The sequence below is a fragment of the Equus przewalskii genome, chromosome 3 (genome assembly GCF_037783145.1).
Source record: "Equus przewalskii isolate Varuska chromosome 3, EquPr2, whole genome shotgun sequence".
In the NCBI taxonomy this organism is placed as follows: domain Eukaryota; kingdom Metazoa; phylum Chordata; class Mammalia; order Perissodactyla; family Equidae; genus Equus; species Equus przewalskii.
In genome coordinates this window covers 43,417,561-43,437,538 of record NC_091833.1, presented here as the reverse complement: position 1 = coordinate 43,437,538, position 19,978 = coordinate 43,417,561, and the positions used below count along the sequence as shown (strand labels likewise).

General features: G+C 48.3%; 1 protein-coding gene across 4 annotated transcripts in view; it reads right to left on the bottom strand.

Moving 5' to 3' along the window:
- Positions 1 to 19,978, bottom strand: part of UNC5C (unc-5 netrin receptor C) — a 357,794-nt gene that overhangs the window by 9,768 nt on the left and 328,048 nt on the right. For 2 of the 4 annotated variants that reach the window (XM_070614239.1, XM_070614238.1), the window contains 4 exons: positions 19,019 to 19,252; positions 6,013 to 6,162; positions 4,102 to 4,266; positions 3,410 to 3,834 (listed from right to left, as the gene is read on the bottom strand). In XM_070614239.1, coding sequence (XP_070470340.1) covers positions 3,829 to 3,834; positions 4,102 to 4,266; positions 6,013 to 6,162; positions 19,019 to 19,252 — 555 coding nt within the window. In that variant the 3' untranslated portion in view covers positions 3,410 to 3,828. Of the gene's footprint in view, positions 1 to 3,409; positions 3,835 to 4,101; positions 4,267 to 6,012; positions 6,163 to 19,018; positions 19,253 to 19,978 lie in introns of those variants that run through there. The other 2 variants (XM_008529402.2, XM_008529401.2) reach the window with 1 other exon arrangement.

Here is a 19,978-nt window from a genome sequence, read left to right as displayed (position 1 = left end):
TAATAGTTGTTCTGCCCTCTCCATGAATCTCTGTCGGGCAAACCCCTGAAAGTCTGGACCAAAGGGCATGTCCCCTGAGCCTCCCCCGGGAAACCCGCCCAAGGGCATCACGTGAACCCGGAGACATCCTACAGCACAGTTCACAGCTCTCCTCAGTCCTCAGAGTCTGCCCTATGCACGTTGGTTGTATTTCTGTGTTACTTCCATTGATTTCTCAAATTCTTGGCAATGAGAGTGTTTTTGTCATCCTGAGAACACACTTTGAGACTCAGCACAGTGACCTGCACGTGGAAGCTTCTCAACTCCTATTGGTTGAAATGAACCTACTTTTCCTGATACAGAAAGAGGATGAAGCCAGTTCCTGATAGAAGCCCACGCCACAGAGTGATGTGTTGAGCTTCCTTCCAGTTACATGTGGAGAAGGGCACGGCTCTTCCCTCTGTCAGCTCCTGAGGGAAGGCAGGGGAAGGCGGGCCTGCCTCTCAGGAAAGTCCGCTCGTGTATTCGTGTTGTCGTCCTTTTCTCTGTGAATAAAGCACCGTCACCACTTCACGTGGGCCCTCAAGTCCTGAGCCTCAGCCCTGGCCACTGGCCTGTTGATGCCTGTGTGGATGACACAAGCTCAGTAGGACATCATTTCTCATCTCTCTTCCCAGAGGGCTGACAACAGCCATGGAAGTAAAAGAAAAATACACATACACGTTTACATTTAAAATTTCCTCCAGTAATTTCAGTTGCCATTAGCTCTTCCTTTACGTCCAGGTGAAAGCAGAGTTTGCTCCCACGGAATGCTTATTACAGTCACTGTTTATGATATTGGTACCATCTGTCTTTGACGTGATGAATACCTTAGTTAAACATATGATTTTTCAACGTTAGCCAAACAGCTGCTCTGGGGGACGCACACATTTTCAGCGCGTCACAGTGGAAACGACCTTCCACTCCCACGTGCCGACTCTGCCCAAAGTCACTTGGAAAAACTAGATTTTCCCAACAGTCGTTTTGAACAAGTTATGGAAAACGGAAGAGGCAAAAAGATGGGATGGCGGTAGCAGAGAGATGTTACTTTGTACATTTTTAGTATTACTCTTCGTGCACAGAAAAGTGCTGCGAGTCCGTAGTCAACAGGGGTTATAAGGACTTCGTCAATGGCTAAAACTGAATAGGAGGCCTGAAGAGACTGTAAGTTTCTCTCCCGTCTACACCCCTTTTTCTCTGGGTGGTGATGGGTAGCTTCCCCATTATTACTGCCCCCATTCCTCTAAAAAAGAAAGAAAAAACCTTCTAGCATCATTTACATTTTGACATTCATTCATACTCATACTTTTATTCTTCCAGACATTTTCATTCTTAAACTTCATCTCTGTGAGACCTAAAGCTTCTTCTCTGGTTAAGGAGTCTCTGGCCAGAGTGCCCAGAGAGGACCACCCGGCCGGCTCTCGCCATCACCACGGTCTCTGTCAAGCACAGCCTGGCCTCCCGGGGGCAACAGGTCCTCCTTCTCCTCCTGACTAGAGAGGCCAGGGCCGCATGGCGCTTTATCAAGGGCTGCTGACTGCCTTGAGTGGCGGGGGCTGGGGCGGGGCGGGGGCAGCACATTCCTGGCAAGTCAGCTCATTCTCAGGAGACAGGATGTTGGAACTGCAACCCCAGCTCACCCGCAGCTTGCCGCGTGACCCTAGGAGGGAGCCCTGCGCAGAAAAAAGACACCACAAATGGAGACTTTTCTCTGGTCATGCTTTGTCAGTCACAGTGTCCCCCTGCTCAGAGCTTTGGATGAGGATCCGGGTCTCAGGGTTTTCCAGAGCCAATGGTTCATCAGCGCAGGGCCCTGCTCCCCAACATCAGTACCCAGCCCCACACCTCCCCCGCTGTGGGCCACATGCACCCGCATTCAAAGGCTCACCACAACGGTGGGGCTCAGTGACCCAGAAGTAAAAGCAGCAGAGTGCCCTTTAATCCCCAGAGTCATCTGACTCCGGTCATTTCTGCCCCTCCCTCTGTTAAATGTGCCTGTCTGTTACACACGGGCAAAGGCCTCCGACACGACCGAAGGGGTGGCCTCTCTGAGCTGACTGCCACCAAATTGCAAAAGAAATCATCTTTCCTGTATGGTGGCACAAGAAAGACAGTCCTCCAATTGTGATCACACTATGCAAAGTGTCTTCTCGGTGAGGGGGTGGCGGACCGAGCCAGGAAGGGCCCTCAACAGCCCCTTTTCATTGGCGGCTGCATCTGATCCACCTTTTCATCCCACAGCAAACGCTCACGCTGAACAGAGAGCAGGCATCAAAGGCGCAGGCCTCCTCGCCCCCTCCAAAATCCCGCGGCCTTTGTTGTCACTGGAGCTGGGTGGTTATTGAACTTTGCAGACCTGCTGGGCCTGGAAAGTGAAAACACCCTCCAGAGCCAGCAGGGGTGGTGCTGGGCGCCTGGGAGATAGGGCCTGCGCATCGAAGGCCCGGCGGTTGCCATGGCACCCTGACACCGAGATCATTCCTTATGAATGTCACCGAGGTCTGTGACTAAAGTTGTTTATGAGTCAAAAGTCTCATGAAACTACAGGAGGAAATGATGACCGCACCTCGGCAGGCTGTGGGAAAGAAGGATGGAGCCTCATGCAGGCTGACGTGCTTCTCCCCCTCAGTTTGCTAAGGAAGACAGTCTTTAAATCCAACATGTGGAGCGAGACAGGCTGAACATAGTGACATTTCATTCGTCACTGTGCCTGAGACAGCGAGGGAGAAGTCATCTTCTAAATCACGCACTGTCCCGCCGGAGTTTTAAAATACGATAATCCTGTGCTTTGTGGCTCAGCGAGCAGCACAGCTCTGAGCGGCCCAGGGGCTGCTGCCCCGACCATTCTGAAGGCTTCTTCTTTTCCCTTTGTTCCTCCAGCACGAAGGGTTTCACTGTGCAAATACAGCCTCAGGGCCAGGTAACAGATAAGGTCAGGGACACCTACTCTCCGTACAGAGGAGTTTTAAATAGCAGTGCTCATTGTTAGTTCTGCAAGTGGACGTGTGAAAGGCCCAAGTGAAGCGAGTGGAGATCACAGCGAAGAAAGGTGAAGTGAGGGCCACCAGGCAAAATGCGCAGTTCCTATTTCTGGACCATTTCTCCCAGCCTGGGGAAAATGGCATCTTTTCTTTCTTTAAAAAAATTTTTTTTATTATTTTTTATTGAGGTATAATTGACATACAACATGACATTGGTTTCCGTGCACAACATAATGATTCAATATTTGTATATATTGTTAAATGATCACCAGAGCAAGTCGAGTTAACATCTGTCCCCATACATAGTCACAGAATTTTTTTTCTTGCGATGAGGATTTTTAAGATTTATTCTGTCAGCAACTTTCAAACATGCAGTAAAGTATTATTAACTATAGTCACCACGCTGTGCATCACATCCCCGGGAGTTTTTATTTTATAACAGGAAGTTTCTACCTTGTGACTCCCTTCACCCATTTTGCCCACCTGCCTCTGACATCCTGCCTCTGACATCTCTTCTTATATTTGGAGAATGAGGTATGAGAGAGAAGGGAGACCAAGAGATTTCTCCTTCCAACACGGAGAAAAAAGGAGGGAAGAAAGAAGCAGGGTGGGCGGGGGTGGGGAGGCCCATCTCTCTTCCTCCACCCCACTCGGGAGCCCCTGATTAGGCAGAGGGAGGCGAGTTCCCCAAGGAAAGCAGAGGAAACAGAGGAGAGACAGACGGAGGATGCAAGCGGGCACCGCATCAACACAGGGCACGTGGTGCATCAAGGCTATGCTGGGGAAAAGTCACTCCATGTGCATGCCACTTAAACCTTAAACTTGACATTCAGATCTGTTGTAAAAAGTTAGAATAGGATCCTTAAATTTATGTCATAAAGCATTAAAGACTTGTTTTCAAAAAGGCTTCCCTATCACATTCTGTTATGTATCTAGTTCCCTGTGTTCATTAACAATATTATTGCATTAACAAACAGGGCCTCTAGAGGCTTCTGAGGACTTCCCACAGGCCCCTGTTGCGCTGCCTTTAGACACGCGCTCTCCCCTCCCCACGGCCATTCTCTGCGCCGGTTTGGGTTCTGGGGCCGCGAGAGCGCCTCACCTCAGACACGGTGCAGCTCAGCTGGAAGATCTGCCCCTCTCCTTCCACCTGCCGCACGCAGAGTTTGCACACCAGCTCCGCCGTGTTCAGGCTGAATCTTTCCAGAGTGAATGTGCAGTGGAGGCTTCGTTGAGACCCACTCCAGATATGGTAGAAAGGAATTTCCTAAAGGATAAAAGAGTGTCAATCATAAAGGAGGGACTAACGCTAAAAGTAACCATCAGACACTGAACTGCCAAGTACTCGCATCAGCACCACCCACGTTACCTCATTTAATCCTCACCACCGGCCTCCGCGCAGCATATCCTGACCCGCTTTTCCGATGGAGAAACGGAGACCCAGAGACGTTAAACAACTCAGCCAAAGTCCCACAGCTAGTAAGCGGCAGAGTTAACATTTGAACCCAGAGTCAGCCTCCAGAATCCATATACCTAACCAGTTGGCCATTTGTCATTTATAAAAAGAGCCGTTGTAAATGATTTTTTATTAAGTTTAAAAAATTCCTAAAATAAAACCTCGACACTCCAGTCGTTGCTCATTAAGAGGAATCCCTGCCACGGTATTCTGGAGGAAAGCAAAGAAAGCCTCCCTGGGCACGCACAGAGCCGGCTCCTCGCGGGGCGGGCGGGGAAGCCCAGCTCGCTGGAGTCCGAAAGCGCAGGCTGGGTTCCCTGCGCAGAGCAGTCCTTGGCCCGCAGAGCACCACGCCTCTAACAGACGCTGATTTTCTAAAAGTCTAGATCTCCTTACAGAGCCCGTCCTAGAATCTTTCCTCAATAAAGAAAGAAAAGGTGGATACACAAAAAATGGGAGAACGTGTGGTTAAGCGCGGAGAATTCAGCATGAATGAGAACACGCTCCCCTCGCTGGCTGGGTGATGGGGGACAAGGGACTCAACCTCTCTGTGCCTCCACTTCCTCCTCTGCGAAAGAGTCCCCGAGTCCCAGCCCAGCTGGGGTTAACTGAGAGACCAGAGGAGAGCCTGGGTGCCGGCAGATGGCAAGAATTCAGCCAGGCTTAGCCTGAACTAAAGTCAGATTATCGTCATTATAAAAATAGTAGTTTCCATTATGATTGTACAAAGGAAATTGTTCATAAAAGGGGAATATTTGTGGGCTTTTAAGGCAGTTGCAAAACAGGGAAAAGCAGAAAACAAAGGAAGAGACTTAATGAGAAAGTCAAAGGGCCCGATCTGTCCGTCGAGGGCTGAGTTATACAGAAGAGTCTGGCGCGCAGCCCCCAGCCAAGCTCGGCGCTGTTAGCGGACTATCAGGTTCGTCTCTCACAACTTATGTGTAAGTACTAGACAAATCAGAGGAAGAATGGAGCTGGAAAATCTTCCCTGCTCCTTCTCGTATGTTCACTGACTTGTATCAAGAAATTGCACCCAGTTCAGCGCAGCGCTGGGTGCCGGTGTCTGCTTTCCCACAAGGAACGCTGTCATTTAGTCAACTCCTGACCAGGTTTTATTTTTACATGCTGATTCAGTTTCCAAACTGGGCTTCCTTTCAAGTTTGCCATGTACAGGTATTCTCGTCGCAAGGTTGGAGCCCAATTTGTGTGACGTGGGATAACATTCTTGTTTTTCCTATGAAAGCATTTTGAGGCAGTATTTTTTTTTTATCAATTCAACATAAGTGTTTACTCCAAAAATGAAATGATGGACTTGGAAGTCTTACGTGCTAAAAATAAAACAAATGATAGCACAATTATGTGAAGAAGATTTAAGACAAAAGTATTCCTTCAAATATGTCTAGAGTATTTTTCAAAAACCTAAATAACCCGAAACTATTTTGGAGAAACAAGTACTGATGTAGGATTAACTTCAAGGAAGGGAGTACTGACGTCCGAATAATGTCAGTCCTCTTTCTCGGAGCTGGCTCTGCGCTCTGCCTCACTTGGCAACCTTACCTGATATTTAGCCAGCAGTTTGCTCTTCCAGAGGGAATGGGCGATGTCGTGAATCGACAGGCGCAGGTTGTGGGTGCTGCCTTTAAAATGAAGAGCCTTGGGTTCTTCCAGGAGCTGTCCTCCCATCTGTCTCTCAAGCTGCAAAACTTCCTGCGATGACATGCCCAAACCACAAGCAGATTAGTGAGGCGAACCTCGATGACTGAATCTCATCTCTTCCACCGGCTTGCTCATCCGAGGAGCAGGTTTCCCCACTGTGCCTCCCCCACACCACACCTAACATGCAATACGTGACTCCCACATCTGCAGCCCTGAGCCCCTCCAGCCGAAGCTGCTGCCAGTTTGCATGGACTGCATCCTACTGACTGCCCACTGGGTTTCGGCAATCCACACCCGCTGCTGTGGGGCCAAATCAGTAGTCTGCACTTCCCCACGGACAAGTGGAACATGCAACCAAACGCAGGAAAATAACAGTCAGAACCCCAGACGGGAAGAACCCTAAGTGAAAGAAAAAAGTAGATAGAAATATAGCTAAACAGATAAGTAAGTAGATTTTCAATGAACTTTTAGGGAAAGGGGCAAATAACTAGAAAACAAACCAATGTCTTCGACTTGGTAAAACCAACTAACAAACAAAAATTTGGAATGTGTTTTGGGCATTTTTTCAGTCTTGTAGTTTCTTTACCTACAGAAATAAGATAAAATTTTTGCTTAAAATTATCTATTGCTTGATTTCCAATTATGAAAAAACTTAAAATATGCTCATTAAATGTCCTCCTAGAGGAAAATGTACTGATACAGATTAGGAAGGTTTTTCAGCACCAAACCCTGAACTAAACAGTAACTCAGGCTAAATTTTGAAAAGAACCCCCCATTTCTCAAGAACTGTGGCTGATCTAAAAATTTTCTTTGTAACTTTACTTATACTGTAAAGGTGTAGAATGAAGACAAATTCCATATATAGGTCCATTTCTCAAGCTAGTTAATGGGAGTCAATGAAGCATTTCCAACTACAGCTGTAATTATCCAAACAGCATCTAACCACAGATTATCATTGAAGAACATATCCCGGGTATCCTCTGCTGTCTGAATCATCCCCGTGCACACTTTGCTCCTCTCATGCTTTAAAAGTGTTAGTGATACAAATACATAGGCAGTTTCTGTGACCTTTTTCTTTTTAAAATATGGGTTCAGGAAAATAATGGAGTTTATAAAAATAAAAAAGCAAAATACAATTTTCTTCTTTGGTGAGATTTCAATTGAAAGTATGGGATTCAACTACACAGGCGATGACTCAGGCCATTCCACACCCAGGGACTGGTACCTGCCAAGGTGCCAAGCACAGATGGGTCACAGCGAAGAATGGTGAGTATGGGAACCAGACTGTAGTCTGGGAAGCGCAGAGCTTACCAACATCATTGATCAGATGTAAACAGCTCACTTCAAGCTGCTGCTGTAGCGGTTCTTAGCATCCGTCATCTCTGAGTCGGGCCACTACTCTGAACCACGCAAGCTGTGGAAAGGTCCCACAAGGTGTAGGAAATACTAGGATAATGTGGAATGTGGTCTCAGACAGGGACCCCTCTAATTAGTGTCTAATGGAAGAGATGAGGCAATAGCATGGTGACGAGACACAGCACGGTCCAGCTGCTGGAGAATATTGATGCTGAGAGTATTGAGCATTGCTGGCTGATGAGTAGCTATTGTGACAGGAGCCTGAGCAGTCAGCCAGCCCTCAACCAGTCAGCCGGCCACCTGGACACATATGTTGTGTCATTGTGGCATGGCTCTGCTGTGCCTGTGGCTGGGCAGGCTCTGAGGGTCCCCAGGAGGCCATACAGATCCACCCAACCCAGAGTTGCACATGGTCCTCATGGAACACCCTCCCACAACACTTCACACTCCTTTCCTCAACAAGAACCTGGCCATGTGGAAACGAAGACGGATAAGAAAAGTGAGGGTTAATTGCAGTTTCTTCTGCTTCAGCAGGAAGGCATAATGAGCTTATGTTGATCATGCTCGGTGTCTAGTTAGCATAATACAGAAAGCTGATGTTCCCAGTGAACCTGGCACCTGACAAATTCTAAAGCTAAAATGATGTTTGTTTATAAGCCATTAGAAGAAAAGAAACATAATTAGAAATCTTTGAGATTACAGTCATGCCAATCAATCAGTTCTAGCTTCTTTCCAGTACACTCTAATTACCTCATCAAGACGTCTAAAGAGCAATCGATAGTAATTATCTGATTACTATAGATCTTCATTATGTCCAAATTATCTCCCTGGGATGTCTAAAAGAAGATGCATTGTATTCGGGAGGTAATTGCACCCAACAATGTATACTCCACACCCCATTCTTACAATCAACATAGATTGCCAGAGGATATGGAGAGCATCATCAGTTTTCTTGGCAGGGAGGCCCACTGAAAAAAAGCCTATGCTGCCTATTGATCATGACCTCGAAGTCAAGAAATCTTACACCACATTTTGAGCGCAAAGTCTGGGCAGGAGTCGGCCCGAGAAATAGGCTCAGTCCTTGGCTTCTTCGGCATTGACCTCAGACGTCATGGTAAAGCGTTCTCCCTAGTGAGGAAAGAAATTGGGCTGGCTTGAGCCCTTTTTTGAGAGAAAGGACCAAGTAAAGTGGCATTTTAAAGACAATGGGGCCAGAGAACATACTCTCTCCATACTTCTATGCTCTCTATCCCTCCACTGACCAGGAATGACAAAGAGCTGAGAGGAACCTGACTTTTCCCCGCTTTGATTGGACATGAACCTGGTGAAAGATAAAGTGCTCATCAGGATGCATCAACGCTTAGAGCAGAGGTCCCTCAACACGTCTGATTGCATATGCCTGTCAGTCCCACAGCTGAGCATGCATTTTGTTTATGTCTCTTCATAAATTATATATCTCTATTAATACATCAGTTTGTTAATATATTACATTATAAAATATGCATAAGGTTAAAAGCTAAGGCGGATAAACACAGAAGTACTAATACTGTCTTTTTTTGCCCCAAAGTTTCATCGGCCCGGGTGTGTGAGCTCCACGTTGGACACTGCGGGCTTGGACAGCTGTCCTTTCACACAGACCTTTCACACGTCCTCCTGGAAGTCAGCCCGGGAGGAAAGGATTCCACAGGAACAATCTTACAAAACTGACATTTAGTGCTTTTTCCTGAAAAGTAGCAACTTTATCATCATCGTCAGGATGTTCAACTTCAAGGAAACATAACAAAGTGCAGGAGAAGGCAACCAAAGCGCCAATTTAAAATATTAAAGTGCGAACTAAACAACTACAATCGATAAATAAAACAACTCCTCGGAAACTAATGTCATCTAAAACCACACAGGAGCCGGAGGGGACTTGTCACCTGCAGCGAACGCCAAGAAGTCTGTGTCAGAAGACAGAGCAGCAAGCCCCCCGACGGCCTGGTCAGGCCCCGGGTCCACACTGTTACGGTTTCAGTAGCATAATTTCAGAAACTTTATAGCTGATCTCACTTAAAAATACCGTAACTTGGATTTCAAAAAGCTTGATTTTCTGAATTCCTTCTGTATGAAATCATTTTGGTTATTATACATATGATACAGATCCGTAAGAGAACATAAAAATAACAGATGTGTGAATCCCTAAGATATAGCCTTTCAGTTAAATGCTTTCCTCTCCTTAATCTTCCTGGGAGCCTTCCTTCGACATCAATGGAACACACATGCCCTGCTAGGAACCATGTCAGGTTCTGGGCACACACACGAGTGAGCGCCTGTGCCTGCCTCAGACCACGCACAGTCGCGGGGGAGACCCACACGCGGAAGCCCAACACATCGTGCTCAGCTCTAAGACCGCTTCCAGACAGGCTGCTCTTGGGTCCCAGTGATTAGGATATATCGCACACCTTGAAAGAGAGCAGGAACACAATATGCTTAAGGTCAAAAGATTTAGGAAGTCTTAAGAAAAATGCCGTGACCTTGAAATGAAATGCCATAATAGGACTTAGGATCATTTAGACTCTTTGTTCTCAGCAATATAAATGTCACCTTCCTTTACAAAGGTTGTCCCCACTCCTGGCAGCACCCCCACCCCAGGGCCTCGTTTTGACTGGGGGTGAGTCTCCCTGTTGCTTGGATGAGCTTGCTCTGCCTCTGTGAGAAAGGGTCACTTTCCGACTTCCTTTGTCAATTCTATCTCCACCCCTCCAACTTAACCTTGAAAAGACTCTCTCAGGGGTCAGTTATCGACAGAGGTGTGTCTAGCCCATACCTTCACGGGAACACACACGCACCCCAGTGGTAAAGTCACCAGGAGTAGGCCCCTGTGCAACAGAGCCTGGTGCCCCGCGGGATCTGAGCAACCCCGTGGGATGGCTGCTTTCCCAGTGCGTTGGCCGCCCCAAACCTCCTCGGTGGCCCTAAGTGAGGGCTATATTGATTCAGGGACCATGTGAGGGATTGCTCCAAAGGCAGGGACAAGGGATCCCACAGTAGAAACAAGCAGCTTTCACAATAACCTCTTAAACCAAGGCATTATCCATGCCAAGCCATCAGCCTGGGCTTCTGAAGAGCCACAATAAATCCAAGCTGTTTTAAAGGCCTGTGCGTACAAGGAGCCCTCCGGCCTGTACTCAGACTCTCCCAGGCTCTGAGACACAGGCTCTGCCCTCCGGAAGGCCTGACCGCGCGAGGCTAGCGGGAGGATCGGTCCCACTCCGCTGGGCTGCGGTCCTCCCGGGACCTCGGCCCCGCATCCCGGCGGCGGACGCGCCTGCGCACTGCGCTCCTGTTCCTCCGCCGCCGCCGCCTGGTCCTGCCCAGCCAGGGCAAGTTCGCCTGAGGGCCCGTCTCACAATGAGCGAGAGCACATGCGAGCCTCAGGCGACACAGATGCACACACTGAGGTCCCTGAAGTGCATGTCGAAGGATGTGACAAGTCTCTGCCCGAGTGCAGAGCAGGGCCTCTGCGCCAGGAACCGTGTGAGGTGCCCCCGGGCCTGGCTCTGTCCTGCACGCTCGGCTCTCCCCGTCCTCGGCCACCTTGCCCTGCTCTCCCCGTCCTCGATCGCCGCGGCCGGCCCCGCCTCCTGTCCCCCGCCGCTCCACATCCGCCCCTCCTTGGGGCGCTGGGCTAGCTTCCCGGCTCTCCGGAGGTGGTGGCCCTCCTGGGGGGTTGCTAGCCTTTGGCTGGTTCCTCTCTCTCTCTCTCCTTTCCCTCCACCTACTCTCCTGTCACTCCTTTCCTTGTCTTACTTAGCAGCCAGAGGAAGGAAGAAACAAATGACTGAGCGTACAGCTCCACCCGCAGTACCACCCCTCCCGCAAGAGCGGCTGCAGGAGGGTTGGTCGAGGCTTTGTTCGGTTGGGCTGCTCCTTCCTCGCTGCTGTCTGGTGCGGGGTCTCCGCACACTCTTTAACCCTGATGCAGACCCACAGCCTCGAGCCGGCGGTATCTACTGCGCCAAGGCCCTGGGGCCAGCGCCAGGAACCCTAGCAGGCGGAGGCGGCGGCGTGCAGGAAACACTGAGGTCGCCCCCAGAAGGGGCAGCAGCAACCTCGCGTCCGGAGGAAGGGCGCAGGCGGCGTGGCCGTCCCGCTCCCTCGATGCGGAGGGACCACGCTGCAGGCTTCGCGCGGGCGCCAGACCACGCACGGGGGCCGGACCACGCACGGGGGCCGAGGCGTGCAGGTCAAGCCCCGTGACCCCCCTTCGTCAGGCTTCTGCCAGGCGCACCCGAGGCTCCCAGAGGCACAGAGGGCAAACCGGCAGCATGCCATGGCGAAACCTCAAAAGGCAAGCTGGCTGGAGTTAAAAAAATCCCACCTCCCATCAGATTATATGGACGCTGCCTTGCTCCTGTTCATTCTTTAATCCTGTGTGGAAACTCGCCCTTGTCATTTGGCTACTGTGGCTGTCGCCGCCGTCGCTGTCACAGCCGTGGGCCTGTACTCTTCCAACAGAGGCCAAAGAGAGAGCCCACTTTGAGCGCTCTCGGCTCCTGGCTCTTGACTCCTCCTCTGGCCTCCGGTGGCCTCAGGCTGCAGAGCGGCTGTGAGGACGCCTGACTGCCAGCTGGCCTCGCCACCTGCTCAGGGCACAGCCCCGGGGGCCGGCCTTGCTGCGCCCCTTCTCTTCCTGGGCTCACCGGTGCTGTGCTCCCCCTGAGCTGGTCTGCCTGCCGCACCTCATCCCTGACAATAACAAGGCTGGACTCCGGCGAAAGTGCAAACCTGCCGTCAAGTCTCTTCGTTCCGAGGGCTCTGCCTGCTGCTCCTGCAGCTGCTGCCGCAGCCGACGCGTGGTCTGAGCTGCCACTTCCAGCCTGCCCAGTCAGAACTGTTTGTGACACTTCTAAAGCAAAATGCCAAGGGTAGCCTCAGAGAAGCGGCCACGTCACTTGTCCACCTCTGCGCATACTTCTGAAGAAAGGATGATCTCTCACATCTACTATTAGGAATAGGGCTTTTTAGGTTGTTCTAGAACTTCTGAAGTCACCCTATTTCTTTTCATCCTTGAACATGTTTTCTTTTCTAAACTTCTGTATAGCTTTCTATTTCTGCAGTAAGAACTTACCATAAACTTAGTGACTTCAAACAATGCAAATTTATTGCCTTACGGTTCCGTGGGTCAGAGTCGGACACAGGGCCCACTGGGCTGAAGTCAGGGCGCTGGCAGGGCTGCCCTCCTTTGTGGGGGCTCTGGGGGAAATTTGCTTTTCTGTCTTTTCCACCTTCCAGAGGGTGCCTACATTCTTTAGCTCGTGGTCCCCTTCCTCCATCTTCAAAGTCAGGAATGGCACACCTCTCTGATGACCAGAGCCGGGAAGGTTCTCGACTTTTAAGCACCAAGTAATTAGAGCAGACCCACCCTGGCAATCCAGGGTCATCTCTCCATCTCAAGTCTGTCCTCAATCGTATCTGCAAAGTCCCTTTTGCCATATAAGGTAACATATTCAGAGGTTCTGAACATTGTGTGTAGATATTGTATGTGTGTGTGTGTGTGGGGGGGGGGCATTATTCTCGCTGTCACAACTTCTATTTTCTCTTCTCTCTTTCTTCAAAAAAGAAAATTCAACGTGGCAGGTCATTTGCAAAATATATGATAGGGCCAGAGCCAAAGTCTCATGAGACGATGATAAAGATGGGACAAATTTAGAAGCATCAAAAAGATCCCTGTCCCCAAACAGCTGAGCAACTAGCCTGCCCCCAAACCTGAGCTCACTCGCAATTAGGCCACGATTGGAGCTGATAGTTTTGCTGAGCAATTATCTTCAAATGCCCTTAAAATTAAATGCCCACCTAGGGGTAACTAACACTATCGAGTTCGCATTTTGTGCCAGGAAACTTAACAACTTTAATCCCCTTGAATCTTCTAAGGGCCCTTGATGTAGCTCAGATGAGGGTCCAAAGAGGTCCAGTTCAATGACCAGGGCCCCAGAGCTGACAGGCGGCAGAACCAACTGAGTCAGCCAGCCTGACTCAAGCTTTCCTTCTGCCCCACACTCCCCTCCATACACCTAGCAGGGAAAACACATTTATAACCTTTAACACATTTTTCTTGTTATTGTTATCTACTACATGTGTCACATGTATGAATATATTAAGTTAATTCCAGAGACCAGGATCCTGAAAGTGTGAAACACAGGTCAGGCTACTTTTGAGGTTGTTAGAGGAAAATGAAAGAAAAGATACAGTTAATGGGGCCAACCCAATGGAGGGCCAGCCTTTGTGGGCCCAGAAAAGGTGAGCCTGAGGTGTTCTGGTGTGGGAGGGTCTCAGCTTGCTGTGGAGCGGCATCAGAAGGACACTAGTGAGGAATGCATCAGGTGGCAGGGTGAAAATAAACCTTTTCCAGGCTCCCTCCCACTGCAGCCCAAGAAACCGAGTCTCACACAGTCCTCAACTGGACTTCCTACTTTCCACATTTTTCTCCTGTCTTTTCACATAACAGGATCCTTCACAGGGGTACTGCGCTCTGCCACAGACTGGAGCAGGGCATGTGAAAACTAAAGAAATCCAAGGAGAACTCTTCTCCGTGCCAAATGACCACATAAAGACAGCCAACGTATGTGAATGCACATCATTTGGTTTGTGTGACATACACAGCTGTCAGAAATTCTATAAACATCACACACGGCCCATATTGTATGCAAATAACTCCTCTTTTAGGTTCTGAATCTCAGAACTTAGTGTAAACCCCTTTATTACAAAAGAAGCATCTCATAAATGATACCCTTATGATGGAGGGCAGAAATTACTTATGTCAACGTAGATGTGTGCTTCTCCCTGGGTGTTTTAAAACGTATCCCAAATATAACCTTGTTCTCTATTAATTTCTGGGCTATTTATATTAGGATTTAAGTCTTTGCAAACAATGAAAAGAAAACACCAATATTATTACTTTAATCACCTGAAGAGGAGGAAAAGAGAAACACCGTGACACACCCAGCTCAGTCTCTCCAGTAGCCGTGAGCTCTGTATCTGAGAACAGAATTGGTTCTCAACTCTTCCCACAATTCTTAGCATCTCTGCCTTTGCTCCCACTGGTCCTCCCAGCACGTGCTCAGGAAAAACCCCACTTGGAAGGTGTATAAAAGCATTCTGCTGTCTCCCAGCTGCCCTGACTCTTGCTCCAGTAGTCACCGCTAGCGTCCAAATCCTACATCAGTGCTTCCATATTGCTAAATGCAGCTTTTAACTTTCAGGTGACCATTTTTGTCCCCAGGCTTAGCAAAACTCAAGGAAATTGTTACAGAAGCTGCTGAACTCAAAGAGGTGGGTAGGGAGATGAAAGAATGCATCAGGGTTGCTTGAGACTGACTGATGTGGTGGTCTCCTTCTCCCCCCCCCCATCCACACGGACAATATAAGCACATGTGATAAAAAGAGGGAATTAATAGTCTTGACGTGTTCAGCTCCAGACATCGGGCCATAGCCTTTTTCTAAGAGCTCTCCAGACTGTGGAGTTCTGACCCCTGAGAATGAGTGCTCCACTGGGCTCCCTTGCTGCCCTGGTTCAAAGTTCCGTGAGGGTTTCTGCAATTCAGAGGAGTCGCCAGTACACAGCAGTCACTGTAAGAAAATATCATTTCTGGTGAGACCTGCATTCGGGCATCACTTGCTATGCTGGAGATGGAGGTGGTGGAGGAGCTGGATTAAAACATAAACAGGAAGGTAGAGCTCCTTTTCATCAGAGCCGGACTAGGCGAGAAGAGGCTGAAATGAAAAGTTTGCAGGGTAAAGGGCAGCAGCTGAGGGAGCCTCCCTGGAGTGGTGCAGTAGGTGTTAGGTCACTGCAAAGCATGACGGGGCTGTGATGCAGGCAGGGACCGAGGGAGAGTGGGAGGGACTGGCAAGCAGTGCCATGTGAAATCTGATGAGTCAAGAAGAGGTAAAGGACTGTGGAGAAGCCTGGGAGGCCCAGCTGACGGCAGACATCTGCAGAGTATAATAGATGAAATCAGAAATTTATGGGTTTTTAAAGCGAATCAACAGCCTGGAAGTGGAAGTGGGATGATGTGAAGGCTACTAGAATAAACTTGGGCAAAGGAACTGTGATTAAGTGTTGACCTTGAGTTTGAGAGGATGATGGGAATAAAATGAGCGGGGAGAAGGACCATGAGGCAGGTACTGCTAGGGTGGGATGTGTACTGGAGGGACTCTGTGCTAAGGAACTGAAATGGGTAACAAATAACAGAGTAACGGAATAAAGAATAGCAGAAGAGCGAGCTAGCCCTTGAAGTAGAGCAATGCCATGGAAGTGCTCGCGGGGTGTGAGAAGTGCTGGAACTTTCCCCTTGGCCTCATGACCAGCTGGAGGGCGTGGATTCACTGCATGGATTGTGAGCAGTGCCACGTTACCTGGAAGATCCAGTTGCAGTGAACGCGAGCGGGTGAAGGAATGGGAGAGAGAATGACTTGAGAATGTAGGAAATTTGTCCTTAATAGGATTACAGTTCCCCAAAGACCTGTAAAAGTGTTAGGGTAACAGTTCTTAACCTTGGCTGCACAGCAGAATAACCCAGGGAGTGCTAACAAGACCCTCAATAACCAAACCAATTAGATCCGAACCTTTGGGGTGGGACCCTGGAGCAAGTCGTTTTTAAAGATCTCCAGTGGATTCCTCTGTGCGTGGGATAGAGAACTACTGACTTGGGAAGAGCGTGAGTGAGGGCGGGGTGGGCCTGGGGAAGGGGGAGGTATTTGGAAGGAGCGAGGCAAAAGATGGTATTTATGGGTAACAGCGGTTAGGAAGCAGGGCGTGGGGAGAGACTGGCGGGGAACAGCGGCAGGCAGTGTGCCAAGACGGCAGAATTTAGGTAATGAAGGGCCTTTCTGAGTTAATCAGCCCCAAGGTTCCAATTCAAGTGTGGGTGTGAGGCAGTGTTGGCGGACTGAACTAATGTCTCGTTGGCATGTTGCACAGACCGTTTAACTACAGCTCGGGTTTTGGTATTTCTGCATTATTAAAAGGCCGTGAGGCAAGAAGGTCCTTCCCATTATTCATGTTTGTCTCAGCCTAAGAGCTGGGTCCCCAGATGCTGAGAATTTATAAATGTCTATTCGGAAGGCACTGGCCATGAGACAAACTGCTCTTGGGTTGCTTTCACTGCTTGAACCTGTCAGTCTTTCTCGGTGTTGACCACTTGCATCACTTTTCACTAATTAAAATAATCAAAATTATTTTAGAAAATATTACCTTTTTTTTTGCATGGATTTGTGTGTGTCTGTTGGGAAGAAAGGTCAAGAGGTCCTGAGTATAAGAAGTAGGAGTGTGAATATAAATAGGTGTATCAAACATTTCAAATAGGACGTAAATCTTCTACCATACGCTGTCTGCAACGATTTTTCTTAGAATTGTTAAAAAGATTTGCTTTAGTGAAACTCCATGGCTCTCCCCCAAACACAGTTTTCCCTAAGAAGAATTTCAGCCTGGGATGATCTCTACCCTGACAATGTCTTAGAAGTATCAGATTTGCAAGGAACATGAAAGAAATAACCTTAAGCTTTACACCAGAGCTGTGTGTTCGCATCATTTATTACACCTCAGAAACTCCTCCGGGCTTGACCATCAAAAACAGATCCAGCGGCAATCCCAGCGGCAATCCCATTGCCTCCCCGCCAAGGACCCACCACGCAACACCCAGTTTTCATGAGCCGGAAATACTCTCTGGATGGAAACTCTAGAAGTAAATACCCTGATTTTCAGAAAAACTATCTTCCCTTTCCACTGCTGCTCTTCCTCTTCTGCATGCTCACCCTCTGGAGCTCCTTTGCTGGCTGCCCTTCAACCTCCCTCACAATGGTAGGGCTCCCCTTGGTCCCTATCTCCAGGGTTTGGCTCTTCGAGCAACCCGCTTTAGGAGCAGAGAGTCCAGACTGCAGCCAGCTGCCCGGGCGAGAAGCCTGCTTTCTCCACTCAATAGCTGTGTGACCTAGAGCAACTTACTTAACCTTTCTGTGCCTTGGATGGCACACCTATAAAATGAGGATAATGGTTTCTTAACAGGGCTGTTGTAAAGATTAAATAAGATAATAAAAAATATTTAGAATCTTGCCAGGCACACAGGAAGTTCTCAGTAATGTTTATTTCATTATTATTATTTTCTCCCTTCACTCTCCCTTGACATTGTCCCTGATCCCCATGGATGACAAACGTCAATATTATAGATTTGGTTCCTGCGTCTCTGTCTCAGGATCTGCTGTCCGTTTGGAGAGACTCACCCATATTTCTAATCTTTGTCCTGATGCCTAACTCATACCTCTAACTCAATACTCCAAAAGCAAAAGCACCATATCCACACTCGAATGCCACCTGCCCCTGAGTTTGCTACTGTTGCTTTGAGGCAGACTTGACCCTCTGCTCACCCACGCGGGGTCAGTCACCAGGCCTGTAAGAGCTACTTGAACAGGATCCGTCACACCGATTCCCTTCTTCTCACTCCTCTGTTGTCATGTTAGCTCTACCATGCTTTACTTCTTAACTTGACTCTGTCTTTCCACTGATGTCAGACTAATATTTCTTACGTATTTCCAATCATGTCTTTCTTCTCTTTAAATCTCCCCAGTGGCTTTCCATTAACTCAAGAAACTAAATCTCAACTCCTCCCTCTGGCAGTCAAGGTCCATCCCAACAAAACTCCTATCTATGGTTCCAGGATTACTGGAAATAATATACCCGTGTAGACTCTGTATTTGCTCTTCCTGTGTTTCTTCATGCTGTTCCCTTCACCTAGAAATCTCGTATTTTTTTCCCATTACTGCTGGTCAAACCCAACCTTCCATTAGGGCCAATATGAAATGTTAGCTCCTTTCCAGCTTTCCTCCAGATAACATGATGCCTCTCTCTCCTGAACCGGCACAGAATGTTGCATTCACCTATGGCACTCCTCACACTCTGACTCGTCTCCTAGTCTTTGGCATACTTCTTTTATTCCTCCTTCTAGATCATAACTTCTTCAAAGGCACTTACTATATCCTTTAAAGCTTCAAGTGGGATTAAATACATGGCAATAACAGCACCAGGAATTAAGCTCATTTATTCTGCAAAGCAGCAGCCTGTTGTCAAATGCTAGCGCTCCTCCTCACAGCGCCCATAAAAGAATGGGCGAGCGTATGAGCGAAGCGGCACACCAGAGGCACATACAGGGTGAGCAATTACGCCAATGCCTTTCCTGGGAAGAACGCAGCTGAGATAAACATGGAAGCAGATTATTTACCAACCACAGGTCTCCTTGCCAAATTCTTCCACTTCTAAATTTTTCATTAAAAGAAATCAAGGAAGGTAAACAAAAGTAGCCCTTGGGAGGGATCAGCATAACGGAAATAGCCCATTTATCAGCATGGCCTCAGAGAAATGTCTAATTTTTTCTAATTGCTTTTTTTGGGCCCAACACTTGTGTTCACACACGTGGGTGCACACACACATACACGTCCTCTCTAGGTGTGTGCAGCCACACCAGACCTCGGCTCCGGTGGGGAGATGAAGAGGACGGGTCAGGCCGGAGCCGCTTACCTTCAGGGCATCCTGGGTGTCGTCCAGACAGTAGACTCGGACGCTGTACTCCAGGGAGGAGCAGCAGAGGGGCCCGAAGATGGCCAGCTTCAGGCGCTTCACGGCCGCTTTGGTGGTGGACTGGCCAACCAGGGCGTAGGTGCTGAGGTTCTCGGTGAGCAGGTGGCACGCCTCTGCGTCCAGCTGAATGTAGCAGGGGGTGGTGAAGTTCTCTTCTCCCACCACCACCACATCCTGCAGGACAAGAGGGAAGGGGCCCTGCTGAGCCGCTGAGCATCCTGCTGCCGTGGAGGTGGGGGCCGAGGGGACCTCTTCTCCTGAGTTTTGATTATTCTTTTTCCTGCTCTTTTTGTTTCTCAGGCTTTATTACACCTCTATCTTCATTCTTCATCCTTCTGTCCCTTACTCCCCTTGCCCTTATACTGATAGTATTCTCGACATAGATGCCCTTTATGTACTATTTTTTGATCTTCCAAGAATCTACATTACTGGAATCTACATAAAATTCCAAAAGAAAGTCATGGATTATCCTTTTAACTTTAGCGTACCTGAGTTCATTATCTGTTTCTGAGAACTTAATGTTTTAATCTCTAAATTTCATATTTAATCCCAAAGTACTTTTTTATTGCAATGTCATTATAGCATCATAGTTTTTCCCCTAAAAATCTAGTCTTGAAAAGAATTAGAGAAAGTAAGGAATTATGCAATACCATTCTACTATATTCTTCCAAAACCCATGTGCCGATTATTTTCCAGAGCAATACACTGCTTTTCCTCAATAACCCAAGCTGCTGGACTCTACGGAAGGCATGATATGACAAATCCCATGCCTTTAAAACACTTTTCTCTGTTATTTTTCATGTAAGACTTTAAACAATCTACCCTTTTAGACTTTGACAATATTTAGCAAGAAATAAATGGAAGTGATGAGTTTTGTAGAAATAGTTACAAACTCAAACA